This window comes from Magallana gigas, chromosome 1 (genome assembly GCF_963853765.1).
Source record: "Magallana gigas chromosome 1, xbMagGiga1.1, whole genome shotgun sequence".
In the NCBI taxonomy this organism is placed as follows: Eukaryota; Metazoa; Mollusca; class Bivalvia; order Ostreida; family Ostreidae; genus Magallana; species Magallana gigas.
The window spans coordinates 46,027,521-46,041,274 of NC_088853.1; the positions used below are offsets into that span (position 1 = coordinate 46,027,521).

General features: G+C 35.6%; 1 protein-coding gene across 3 annotated transcripts; it reads left to right on the forward strand.

The window, feature by feature from the left end:
* The first annotated feature begins 3,635 nt into the window (after positions 1-3,635).
* On the forward strand, positions 3,636-13,744 carry LOC105320214 (uncharacterized). 3 transcript variants are annotated; one of them, XM_011418061.4, is made up of 7 exons: positions 3,636-3,790; positions 7,960-8,046; positions 8,945-9,142; positions 10,787-10,922; positions 11,131-11,388; positions 12,119-12,190; positions 13,538-13,744. In XM_011418061.4, exons 2-7 carry the CDS (start codon positions 8,034-8,036, stop codon positions 13,599-13,601), a joined length of 741 nt encoding a protein of 246 aa, XP_011416363.3. In that variant the 5' UTR covers positions 3,636-3,790; positions 7,960-8,033; the 3' UTR covers positions 13,602-13,744. The 3 variants fall into 3 exon arrangements, with proteins under 3 accessions (XP_011416363.3, XP_011416364.3, XP_019919620.3); XM_011418062.4 differs by having other exon boundaries at positions 12,119-12,181; XM_020064061.3 differs by lacking the exon at positions 3,636-3,790 and adding an exon at positions 4,184-4,397.
* The last annotated feature ends 10 nt before the right edge of the window (positions 13,745-13,754 follow it).

Here is a 13,754-nt window from a genome sequence, read left to right on the forward strand (position 1 = left end):
GGGAGTGAGTGATGAGAGAGGGGAGTGAGTGTTGAGAGAGGGGAGAGAGTGGGGAGTGAGTGGTGAGAGAGAGGAGTGTGAGGGAGAGAGGGGGGAGTGAGTGGTGAGAGAGGGGAGTGAGTGGGGAGAGAGAGGGGAGTGAGTGGTGAGAGAGGGGAGTGTGATGGGAGAGAGAGGGGAGTGAGTGGTGAGAGAGGGGAGTGAGTGGTGAGAGAGAGGAATGAGTGGGGAGAGAGAGGGGAGTGTGAGGGAGAGAGAGGGGAGTGAGTGGTGAGAGAGGGGAGTGAGTGTTGAGAGAGAGGGGAGAGAGTGGTGAGTGAGAGTAGAGTGAGTAGTGACTGAAAGGGAAGAGTGAGAGGGGAGTGCGTAGTAAGTGAGAGGTGAGTGAGTGGGGAGCGAGTGGTGAGTGAGATAGGAGAAAGAGTGGTGAGTGAGAGGGGAGAGGAAGGGGGAGTGGTGAGGGAGTGGTGAGGAAGAGGGTAGCAAGTGGGGAGAGAGGGGGGAGCGAGTGGTGAGTGAGAGGGGAGTGAGTGCGGAGAGAGAGGGGAGCGAGAGGGAAGAAGAGAGAGGGGATTGAGTGTTAAGTGAGAGAGGGGAAAGAAAGGGGAGAGTGGGGAGCGAATGGGAAAAGAGAGGGGAGCAAGTGGGAAGGATGTGGGGAGTGAAGTGGGAGAGAAGGGAGCGGGGAGTGGGGAGAGAGAGTGGAGCGAGTGGAAAGGGAATGGGGAACGAGTGGGGAGTGAGAGGGGAGAGAGTGGTGAGTTGGTCATATTTCATCACGCACGCTGATTGGTTGGATCAGACTGACACTCTATAATGTACAAGAGGCACACGGCCCATTCAGCATATAATTAAGCAGTATTCGTACTTTTCTTCACTCGGAGAATTTGTTTACAGATGTCTGTATGAAGTTTCTCGATATTTCAACCTTTATCATTTCCCTATATTTTTGATTCTGCCAATAAAACAATCAAAAAGCAACAATAATGTTTCTATATTAAATTACTTTCCCGGTATATTTTTTCTAAGTGCAAACGATGCTTTTCTGCCTTGTTCTGATAATTGTTTTTCAGCTTTAGAATTTGTTGTTAAAGTTAAAAAGTATTCCTAAGAACGTGTAAATGAATTGATTTACAATTACCAATGTGCCAACACTCACTATTTTTTCACTCTATTGTTATTTCTGAAAATCACAATTTTTGACTTTTTGCATTTTCCAAATATTACAATATCTATATAATTCATTCAAAAGACATTGTAAAGCCTCCACACATGTACAGAACAGGACCATGCCATCAACAAACATTTATAAAAACAGATTTAGGGAGGATAACTCGTAAGACAAACAACCAGCATTTAAAAAGCTATTTTCGAAATCGTTGACATACAGATTGAATAGAATAGGTAATAACACTTCGCCCTGCATTAATCCTAGGTTATTACAACAAGAGGCCCATGTGCCACATCGCTCACCTGAACAACAGTTCATTGTAACATTCTATTTCATAGCATATGTTATTTCTATTTTAAACTTTGAATCCCTTTCTGGGGCTCCAGTATTGGTCTGGGGTTTATGAATGGCTTTAACAACTACACTATGCATTGTAATCTCACAAACTGTAGCATTGTAGTTCTTAAGAAGAAATTTTTTAAACAAACTCCATATATATTTCTATCTTAAACTTTGAACCCCACTTGGGGCCTCAGTATTGGTCTGGGGGTCTTGGGGCCCCAGTATTAGTCCGGGGGTCACGATTTTACCAATTTAGAATCTACAATAGCCAATGATGCTTGATTAGTAATCTCACAAACTGTTGCACTGTAGTTCTTAAGAAAAAGATTTTTAAACATGTTCCCTATATATTTCTATGTTGATTTTGAACCCCTTCTTGGGCCCCAATATTAGTCTGGGGGTCACGGCTTCCACAATTAAGAAATTTTACAATTTGAGAATGCTTGCATAGTAATCTCACAAATTTTAGCATCGAGTTCTCCTCCATAAGATTTTTAAACATGTTCCCTCCTATCTTTCTATGTGAAACATTGAACCCCTTCTCCTGGGGCCCCGGTATTAGATCGCTTCTATAATTTAAAGTTTTCACTATTTGAGGATCCAAGTAAAGTAATCTCACAAAGTATGACATTGTAGTTCTCGAAAAGATTTTTTAAATCATGTTTCCTATATATTTCTTTGTTGAACTTTGAACCCCTCTTAATGCCCCAGTATTAGTCCGAGGGTCATGATTTTAACACTTTAGAATCTACAATTGCCAATGTATGCATAGTGATATCCCAAACTGTTGCATTGTAGTTCTTAAGAAGAAGATTTTTAAACATTTTTTTTATATATGTTAAACTTTGAACCCCGCCTGGGGGCCCAGTTTTTGCCCGGGGGTCACAATTTTAACAATTTTGAATCTTCACTATACATACAAGCTTATGTATAAATTTTGGCATTTCTGGTGCAGTGGTTCTTGAGAAGAAGAATTTAAAACATTTATCCTATTTATTTCTATGTTAATCTTTGAACCCTGCCTGGAGCCCCAGATTTAGTACGGGGGTCATGATTTTTTTCTTGATATGAAGATTTTTAAACAATTTTCCTACATATTTCTATGTTTAAGTTGTAGCCCAGACCACCTGGGGCCCCAGTTTTGGTCCGGGGGTCACAATTTTTACAATTTAGAATCTTCACTATATATACAAGCTTTTGTGTAAATGTTGGCATTTCTGGTGCAGTCACTGTGGTTCTTGAGAAGACGATTTTTAAACATTTTTCCAATGGCCCCCACTTTTTCTCGCAGCAACAACTTTTTCAAAATTTACATATAAAAAGTTGAATTATCATGGAGTTGCCCCCCCCCCCCCCCCCCACTTTTTTGGGAGTATGTAAAAAATTGATATGAAAATAAGGAAATTAGGAGTGAAATTGAAGTTATATACTACGCCATAGTATATAGTCAAAGAACAATTCCTTATATATATATATATATGGTTAATAGTTGTTAGTTATGTGATAATGTTTCAAATCGTAATTCATGAAACCCTAGCCTTTCTTCTCTCTATTCAAAGGGGTCCGATAAAAATCTATTTTAACAAGACCTTGGACTTTCGGTAGTATATAACTTTTTTTGCTTCAAAACAAGTAAACTATGACGCAGGTTTCAAGTGAAATATACCGAGATTGTGTAGTCTTAGCTAAAAAGCCCGGCAAATCTTGTTGATTTCAAATAGCCACATCTGAGAGGTCAGCAAGGTCAGAAGGCCTACGTCACAGTGCTGCTTGACACACATACCCAAAGTCCAAGTTCCTGTTAAAATGGTTCTATCATGTGAGAGATGTGACCTATAAAAAAAATACCACAGACTATTATCAATACTATTATTGTTCTTATGATAATAAATGATTAATGATGAACGTAAATTTATCATATCTAAGTTTGTTTTTTGTTTTGTTTTTTAATTTTTATTGTTTTTTTTTAAACGAAAATGAAATGCAATTTTCTGAATATTCTAATTACAAATTAAAGTAAGACGTTGTACGGTTGATCACAGAATATAGAATATGTTATCTCTAATATCACGTTTGCATAAATATTGTAAGATTATAACTAATCAGTGCACCGTGAATCACTGGACCCGGAACACGTCACGCTCTATTGATTTGACTGGTTCCCTGTCAGCACGAGGTTGACAAGTGTGAAGTAGCCGTAGGAATTACACAAACAAGCTAGCGACACGTGTGGATCTATATGTGCAGCGATTTCTGTCGGGATTTTACCTTGATTTAGTGAGTCTTATTTTCATTACTTTTCCTCTATATTATATTACACTTTATGTTTCGATGTTGTTGGGTTTTTTTTAAAAATAATTTTCATTTATTTATTTTTAATTTCCAAACTCGGTAATACTCTGACAATCATATTATTTAATGAATGTTAAGACAATCATATCATTTTTGACAAAGAAAAAAAATTCCGCAAACTTGGAGAAAACTTGTGGAATAAAAATGTGTGCCATACATTGCCCTGCAACATAGAGAAAAGTTAATAGTACATTTAGAGGTAAAGTTTATTGTGTCAAATGAACTCGCAATAAATGTACACTTTCAGTCGCCCAAAAATTACAAATATGATGAGGTTGGACACACGAGGAGATTGTTCTCCTGCCTGGGTCGTTAGCGGGCGGTGATGGATGGGCCATGATGTTCACCCCGGGGCCACACCGCGCCACAGTCACTCCGTATCACGCTGATCGTTTCTGTCTTCTGTTGAAGTACACAAGATCCTTCAGTTTAACAAAATAGCGTACAAATGTCGTGGAAGTGTCAAAAGTACATTGATATCGCTAGCAAATAAAATGGTGTCTTTTCCATGAAAATTTACAACTATTCAAGGGTATGTTCATGTTTTCCTCTAAGTTACCAATTCAAATTACAATTTCAAATAGGTTGAACCAGATCGTGAAGTAATCTGCAAAATGTAGACAGTAATATCAGCTTTTTTCGACAATTTCCTTACAACACTCTTCAGCCGACAGAACTGTTTAATTTGATTTTGATGATATTCTCTGCTTTTTTGTTTTAATGGCTTAAAACGGCGTTTACAATTGAGTACGTGGGACTCGAATCTTTCCTGAACCTTCTGCACAATAACAAGGGGTGCAGTATAGATGATATGGTATTTACGAAGTGCTGAAATTGTTTACATTCTTATTCCCCATGGACCGTTGACCTGGGATGCACTGTCTTTCAGTCTGCCACAACTTTAATATTTGGCAAATATTAATTTCTGTACCATACTTAGTCTAGATATACTTTCAAAGTATGACAGGCATGTTATCTACATGTGCTAATTACCTTTCAAATAATTCCGTAAAATACGACAATGCCCGTGTGTCAGTGATCAGGAGGTCACACATTACGAAAAAAGAAAACAGGTATTATATCAGTCGATCTTGGATACCGGTAAAAATCGTATTGGGTTGACTCTATTAATCCAGTTTACATGTAATGTATTTGTACAAAGTAATTTCTCAGCTTACAAAATGTTAGTCACTGCGGGAGTACTCTGTAAATGTGTTCAACAGTCAAACACGTGCTTGTTTCACCGTATTTTTCACTGATTTGTAAGAAAAAACTCGGGCCAGGTGATCGAGTGTTGATTCATCTCGTGTTGTGATTATATGTGGTGGCCGCGACTCGCTCTCTGTCAGCTTTAGTGCCGTACGCTATAAATATCGCAATTATAGACATACATCCTCCTAAAAACCCTCACCAAAATGTCTGAAAGATATTATGTTTGGTTCCTAGATGATATGTTTGTCATTGCTATACCGATCTAAAATTTTATAAAGAAACTTCAAGATGAAAATCTACAGTGAGAAGTGTCATAGACAGTTATATGTATCAAACAATTGTTTATTTTCAAATGTATTAAGAACTTTCCCCTGACATAATATTTCTTTCAAAACAATCTGCATTTGAGTTTTCAGAAAGGTCACACTACGACTCCTTAAGTCAGAGAGGATCCTCTTTTTTTATATTCATAATTCTTATTGGTGCTAAAGAGTGAATTTTCCTCCGAATTGTCTACAAACCCGAGTTAGAATCCCCATATGCGGAATTTTGAAACTGTTGTTTTAAAATTCCACCTTGAAAGAATTAATCTGCTCCAAGTTTTCCTCCTTAGGAAAAGCCGTCTCTGTATAGAATCCCCCCCCCTTACATGACAGCAGTATTACAATGCATTTTGAAAAAAATATGCACTTTGAAAAAACAATTCTAAGTGCGTTGATATGGTTGATATTAATGCACTTTGTAAAAAAATTGTGCAGGGTCTTGTCGAAGTTGTTTGACTCTCAATTAAAATAGATAAATGGTCAAACCTAGTTTTGTACGATAAGACATTGAAAAGAGAACTCATGCGATTTTTAGCATTGTCATTGTCATTGAATTGCAATTTCGCTTTGAGAAAATGATTAAAGAGTTAATTGAGATAGTATATCAAAATATCATATAAGCTGCACCAATTACCGGTCAGCCGTCCTTTCAAATAATATATCTTTTCACGTTGTGAGTATTAACTCTCTGAACAAAAGGGGAAATAAATCATGCTGGACACAATAGCTGACCTATATACTGCGTAAATAGGCTTATGAACAAATATATTGACAAAGTATATCAATGGCAATTTATACTAGTATATATTTTTAATATTAATGTTGGCTCATATGCTTAGTGTTTAGTTGATATGCTTTGACGGTTGTACATGTAACTATCTTACTTTGGATATTGAATTGATTTATTCCTTTTAAATTTGAGAAAGGAATCTATGCCTAGAAACCTGCAGATATATAAGGAATAAGGAATCATTCTTTGAGTATTATGAGCCTATGAGGTGATAATTTCGGTCGGGGTGTGATCAAATCCAATAAAGCCCGAAGGGCTTTATGATAGATTTGATCACACCCCGACCGAAAATATCATCTCATTATATTTAAAGAATGATTCCTTATTATTTATATTTATATAATTTTAAGCCATCGTACGATTATATATTTAAATATTAATAAGCAAACTCTGCTGGCGCCTCGATTTGGCGTCATTTGTATTATGGGTTATATAGTACAAAATCGATACGTAGTGTTATCACAGGCAAAGACATTGGAAAATGTAAATATAAATGTTTATGGAATTACAATGATGTTTGGGAAGTAAAGATGTGGACGCATTCTTCAAGTAAATGATATAAAACTTTGGTTGTCTCCTCCCTATTTCCAGTTATGCTAGACAATATTAAACCACATTTACAAAGAAATATAAACACTTAATCCGACTAAAACAAAATCAGTTAAGAACAAGCCCATATTTTGTGATTTATTCGGGGTTTTTTTCAAAGTGCATTGAGTGTCTTGATAGTAAAAAAAATCTAGATGTATACTCATAACGCACTTTGAAAATTAATTTTTAAAGTGCGTATTTTTTCTGTCCCCTTCTTACATTTTTGCTATTTTCCCGTTTCCGATTCTACTACAAGAATCTTATTCATGTTCGTTTGGGTTTTTTTTCGCCCGAAGGAAAGAGCTTATCATTTTACTGTGACTTGAAAGACTGAGGGGTCTATGTTATAAAAATCGTTATTTTACAACAAAACAAAACAATGCATGTGCAGTGGCTCATGTTAATTCAGAGCCAACAGCTATTATCTTAAATTGTCTGTCGTTTAAATATCGGCAGTGATAATTTATCGCACTTTGGTCAATTTCAGCGAAATTTAACACAGCAGTTAGTCAAATACCATGGTAAAGGGAATTCAAGTTTATTAAATCAAAGGACCGTAATCTCTCTCAAAGGGGGATTATTTAGAATCATTAGCAATTTCTATCAATTTTTGAATAAAAATCAGTGGAATTTATTGTAGTTTTGAATTTAAAAAATGTTTGCAGATAAAAATAAGACAAATCTGAATGATAAAAGTATTAGAATTACGTATAGTAGTCTCTGATATTTTGTATAACTGACAGAAAGTTTTTTTTCCATAAAATTACACACAATTAGGCCCAGTCAAAATATTTTTCTAAACATAATTTTCTAAAAATTATAGTATTTCTAGTAATATTCTTAAATTCTAATTCAGATTTATTACAAATAATGTTGTATAATGATATTACATAATGTTGTGGATGTGCGACATTGTACACTATGGCTCCGACTAAATAAAACACGATTTGATTTTCTCCGGTCTCCTAATTTGGTTGTGTGATTATGATTCCACAATTCTGACAAAATATTTGGGGCAATATCAAACTGTTCCTTATTTTCTCCCATGCTTTCTTTAAAAATCACTGAAAAAATGACGTCGAAAGACTGTGCGGAGCAGCACATCTTCGTCAAATTTAGCAGAGTTAATTCATTTAAATAATGACAAATGTTTGATTAAAGTTTATTTGTTATTTCAGAAAGAATACAAAATGGCTTTATAGATACAGCAACACCATAAGCAACAGATGAAGGAGATTTATCGCATGATATCATGAGTCTTTTAGGTAAATCTTTCTACCAATCCAAAGTCAACCTAACGAAAGTACTTGTAATCAAAGTACATGTAAAAGAAAAGCAGATATTAAATTGAACCAATTAAAAGATTAGATTGTTTTCTTTTTGTTTAACTTATGTACACGATGGGTGTATTGTTTTTGACCGACAGTGTGTCATTCAGTCGATCTTGTACGCGAAACTCATATTAAAACGCTGAACTTAATTTCGTAAAACTTTGTTAGTATTTAGGACACAATCTGCAGATGATTAATAAGGAATTAAAATTAAAAAATTTTTCTATAAATTTTGGCACTTTTAAATTTGAAATTTTGCTGTAATCAAAGACAAAAAGATAGATGTGCATATTTGCAGGAAGTTTTTATGTGTTAATATTTGAGAGTATGCTCGTTTTAAATTTAAATTACTTTGTGTATTTAATGCATACCCTGCCATATGTTATGCGTAGCATGCATCGTCAAGCAATGAGGGAGCGTGGGGTATGTGAACTGTCTCACTTTTTCTGTCATTTTAATTTGTGTGTATGTACTTTCATTTGCCAGAGGTATTTCAAAAGATGTGAAATTCTGCTAACTGCGCAAGTTTGATGTTCTTGCGTGTGGATGAGTGTCTTGAAATTAAAATGTACACACGTACATATACCCTTATCTTATTTATTATTATTCATTATATATTTAGATGTGTGATTCATAGTCTATGCCTGTTGCCGTTTTACGGCTTCATATTTATCCCTTGTTTTGCTATAACTGAGACTGGACAGTAAACGATGTCCAAATAACTTTTGATTTTATAATGAATGTGGTTAACGAGCCCTGATTGATGGTCACTAATTATTAACTAGCTTCCGTGTAAGGTATAGTTTTCAAAGACACAAATGCTCTCTTACAGAATGTCCTCCATTGTTAAGTCTCCCTAAGACGGAAACAGCACACGTGACACCAGAAGTCGTTTTGAGCACTTATGATCGATATATTGACGCAAAAGTAGTCATTTCCTGTCCGGACGATTACCACGTTGTAGGACCGGAAGCAGCAGTATGCCTTGATACCGGAAGCTGGAATGTTGAAAAGCTTCCACATTGTTCTGGTAATTTTTAGTAATGACTTATCATTTTACACTGAAGGGAAATACTTACGTTAAATTTAAGCCTGTACTATCTCAAGAATAGGCCAAGTAATAAAATTTCACAGAAACATCATACACGAACCCCACGGACAGTCTCCATACGCGTATTTGACCGTGGGTCAACTTTGCTCGTGTTCATGCTCTATTTTCATTGGTTCGTTCACGCTTTCCTGGAAGTAACATTGCCAATCTTGTCAATGCTAACGCATGTATCCATCAACAACAGCTTGTTAAACCCTTTTCGCTTTCACCGGAGGGTACTTTTATTCGCGAAGACTTTCTTTCGCGATTTACTTCCCATAAACTGGTTTGCGACGAGTAATGTTCACGACCAAGCCTTCTCCAAATCAGTCTTGTTAAAACACCTACACGACAACGATGATTCGGGGCGAGAAATATTCGCGACGACGATGTCTTCGCGAACTTCGCGAAAATGTATCGCACGCGAATTTAAGTTGGTTTACAGTATTGTGTTGTAAATTTAATCAGCAGTTTTGTTTTTGTTTCTTTTTTGTTTTTGTATTATTACAATCGGGATCGTTATCGATTGGGTTGTTCAACTTGTTTTTTTTTTCGGGGTACAGAAGAGGGTAATAAGTAATATTGTGCATAACAGTGCATTCATTCACAAATTTCTACTTATGCACTTGGCGAAATTACAGGAGATTAAAAAAAAGAGTATTATTTTACCCTTTTGTATTTAATTTCGATTTCAACTGTAAAGTTTGAATTTCCTCTGTTCTTTTATCTTTGATTAAAGCATAACGTCTCCCTTATAATAGTTCTGAAATAGTTGTATGCTTGAGGCTTTCATTTAGAATGCTTTCTTTGGTGATTCATTCGGAATATGAAGGTAGCGACATTGCAGAAAAAATACATAACCCGCTAACGCGGGTTATGTATATTTTGTGTGCAATGATCGCTACCTTCATTACCCGAATGAATCATCAAAGAAAACATTTTATTGTTTATATTAACATCATTCTTTTAGATAAATTGATTATGAAAAGTAAGTAATATTCACTAAATTACTGTTAATGTACGTAAGTACGTTAACTAAAAGAAACAGCCAAATCTTCTCACAGGAGACTTTGAGTCTGACGTCGTCATGATTATTTCGTGCAGTCCGTGAATTTTCCTAGGTAGTTGTAGGTCTAGACCAATCGATAAACTGGGCTTGTCAAGTTTTGTCCTGTCACTTTCTTGTCAATTTCAGCCGCTGTAGATTTCAACTAATCAATAAACGGGGCGTGTCGATTTCAATCTGGCTGTTTCTACAGAGCTATGAATTAACTATAAGTTTTCGTACGAAATAGAGGGAATAATACTTAGTAGATGTAAATATAAAATGATACAAACCGTAAAGGACATATATTTCTTATGCAATACCCTCAGAATGTTTGTTCCTATAACAAAACTCCACAAAAATGAGAAAAATAAATAATCATGAAAACATGAAAAGTTTAATTTGTTTGCTCTTCGATCAGTATGCATATGCATATGCGATGCTTTTCGAGAGTTTTATCATACCTGTCAATGAGTTATCATAGACTTTTACTTTTTGTAACAAAATTAACATGCAATAAATAATATTTTGATTGGTAGATATCACGTACGGAGTGCCAGATTCTACAAAGATCTACATAGCTATATTCGCCAGCTGTGGCGTACTGGTCATCCTGTCGTTCGCAATCCTCATTGCTAGAATTCTCTGTGTTTTTCGAAGACCTTTAGAAAAAAGGTAATGACTTTGTCACATTAAATGATGAAATTGAAAATTGCTTTGTATAAATATTGAGTGTTCAATGCTAAATATTTGTAAGTTGAATTATCTTTCCCCAGAATAGATATATATCAGATTGTATTATAAACGTTTTAAAGATCAAGATAATCATCTGATTATCAACTAAATGCAATAAGAAACCTTACGGATGTTGTCAATTTCTTAGCTCACGGAATGATCTAGGGAAAAGTACAGAGTCGGTGGCGTCTATTCGGTACTTCCCACAGAACGGACAGTTTCACGACCCGGTGGTGCCCGATCTGCATCAGAAAGAGACTGGGTTTGATAGTTTCTATAACCCTGGTTATATAAGTAACGAGATGTATCCACAGACGCGATACACTGAGCATACGCAAGACCATTGGAGAGGCCGACAGGCAAGCTATGACAGTTCCTTTGATGGCGAATCTTCTATGGGATACATGTCAGTTCATACTTTGATACTTCTGTTTTTACAATTTAATTATCATTTTTTAACAATGTAAATGATTGATCGTGTATAAGGCATTCATTGTATTACAACCACTATCATATCAGATACCCTTCTGATGCGATTTGAATCGCTTTCAAATTTGAATTGTCCACAAGTAAAATACTTCTGTCTGTGACGTGTGTCACTGATCAGTTGAATACAAAATATAAATTTGATTCTGTGCCTATGTGTGTGAAGGCAATAGATTTTAATCAATAATCAATCATTATGATAACAATCATTACGGAGGCTGGATGTTCAATAAATTAACCATCAGATCTACCCAAAATTTAAAGATATAGTTTTAATTGTTTAATCAAAAAAATATTATCAAGAAAAGAAAAAAAAAATCTTTTTATTTCACCTTATGAATTTAGGTAGTTTCCTATGTTTTAATATAGAGATCATCTTCTTGAGGAGATCAGTAATGTCTAAAAATGGCCAAGACCATCGATCCATCTTAATTGAATTGTATGTAGAATTGAAAAGATTCTGGCTTACATCGGGTACAGTTGGTTTATAAACAAATCTCGATGTACAGCTTTAAATGTCTGTAATATTGCTTTACACAAGTACAATTAGTGGCGTGTAAGTACAATTAGTGGCGTGTAAGTACAATTAGTGGCGTGTAAGTACAATTAGTGGCGTGTAAGTACAATTAGTGGCGTGTTTCATGTTGTAGAGTTGACGAACCAGACAGCGGACAGCGGGACTGGAGCTCTACAGGAAGCACGGACATTGACAGGTATGATAAGTAAGTACTGTATCACACACACACACGGACATTGACAGGTATAAAAAGAAGTACTTTAACACCCACATACGGACTTTGACAGGTATGATATGTAAGTACTGTAACACACACACACTCACACACACGGACATTGACAGGTATGATATGTAAGTACTGTAAAACACGCACTCACACACACGGACATTGACAGGTATGATAAGTAAGTACTGTAACACACGCACTCACACACACGGACATCGATAGGTATGATATGTAAGTACTGTTACACACACACTTACACACACAAAAAGTGACAGGTATGATAAGTAAGTACTGTATCACACACACACACGGACATTGACAGGTATAAAAAGAAGTACTTTAACACCCACATACGGACTTTGACAGGTATGATATGTAAGTACTGTAACACACACACACTCACACACACGGACATTGACAGGTATGATATGTAAGTACTGTAAAACACGCACTCACACACACGGACATTGACAGGTATGATAAGTAAGTACTGTAACACACGCACTCACACACACGGACATCGATAGGTATGATATGTAAGTACTGTTACACACACACTTACACACACAAAAAGTGACAGGTATGATAAGTAAGTACTGTATCACACGCACTCACACACACGGACATTGACAGGTATGATAAGAAAGTACTGTATAACAGGCACACACCGACATTGACAGGTATAAAAAGAAGTACTTTAACACACACACACGGACTTTGACAGGTATAATATGTAAGTACTGTAACACACGCACTCACACACACACTGTCATTGACAGGTATGATAAGTAAGTATTGTTACACACACACTCGCACACACGGACATTGACAGGTATGATAAATAAGTTTTGTTATACACGCGCTCACAAACACAAACATACAAATGATATGTTTTCCTTTATATTAAACTTGGTTGGTACGTGATCAATCCTTCTATAGGACTTTTCAGGAGCTTTGATCCCTTACTAACCAAGTTCATGTCTCGGTAAACGTTTTAATTTGCTGTTTATTTCTTTAATTAAGTTTCAGTGGGTTAAAAGGTCATACGTGTAGTTTTGACGTCAAAATGATCATCGTATGTTTTGGTTTAACGGTTGGATTATTTTAGCATAAAAATATGATCATGATTATAACACAATATTTTACACAAGTATAAACAAAAATAACAAACAAAAAAGTTGACTTTGCCCTTCACAGGATTTGATCACGTGACCAATTAAGTTATACAAATGTTTTAATCTTTTCTTAATTGAATGTTCACTGTAATGCAATTAACGTTTTAGTATAAAATATTTGAGAGGCCATTTTCATTTGTTTATTAAACAGATTTCAAAACCCGCGTCCATGTCGAATACAGGAAGTGGTAGAAGATGATAGGACGTCATTCTGATGTAAACTTACGCTCCAATGACGATATGAAGAAGCAAAGAAAGAAACATCCTTATTTATTATGTTTATTTTATTTTAAAATGTTTACCATTTTATCATATTAATGCACCTGTGATAATCAACATATATATATGTATATACACCTAAGTACAAT

Excerpts from the sequence above, each read along its gene's own strand:
- LOC105320214 (XM_011418061.4), top strand. Across the intron at positions 10,923-11,130 it reads CGAAGACCTTTAGAAAAAAG|CTCACGGAATGATCTAGGGA; the intron begins GTAATGACTTTG and ends TCAATTTCTTAG. Across the intron at positions 11,389-12,118 it reads GAATCTTCTATGGGATACAT|AGTTGACGAACCAGACAGCG; the intron begins GTCAGTTCATAC and ends TTCATGTTGTAG.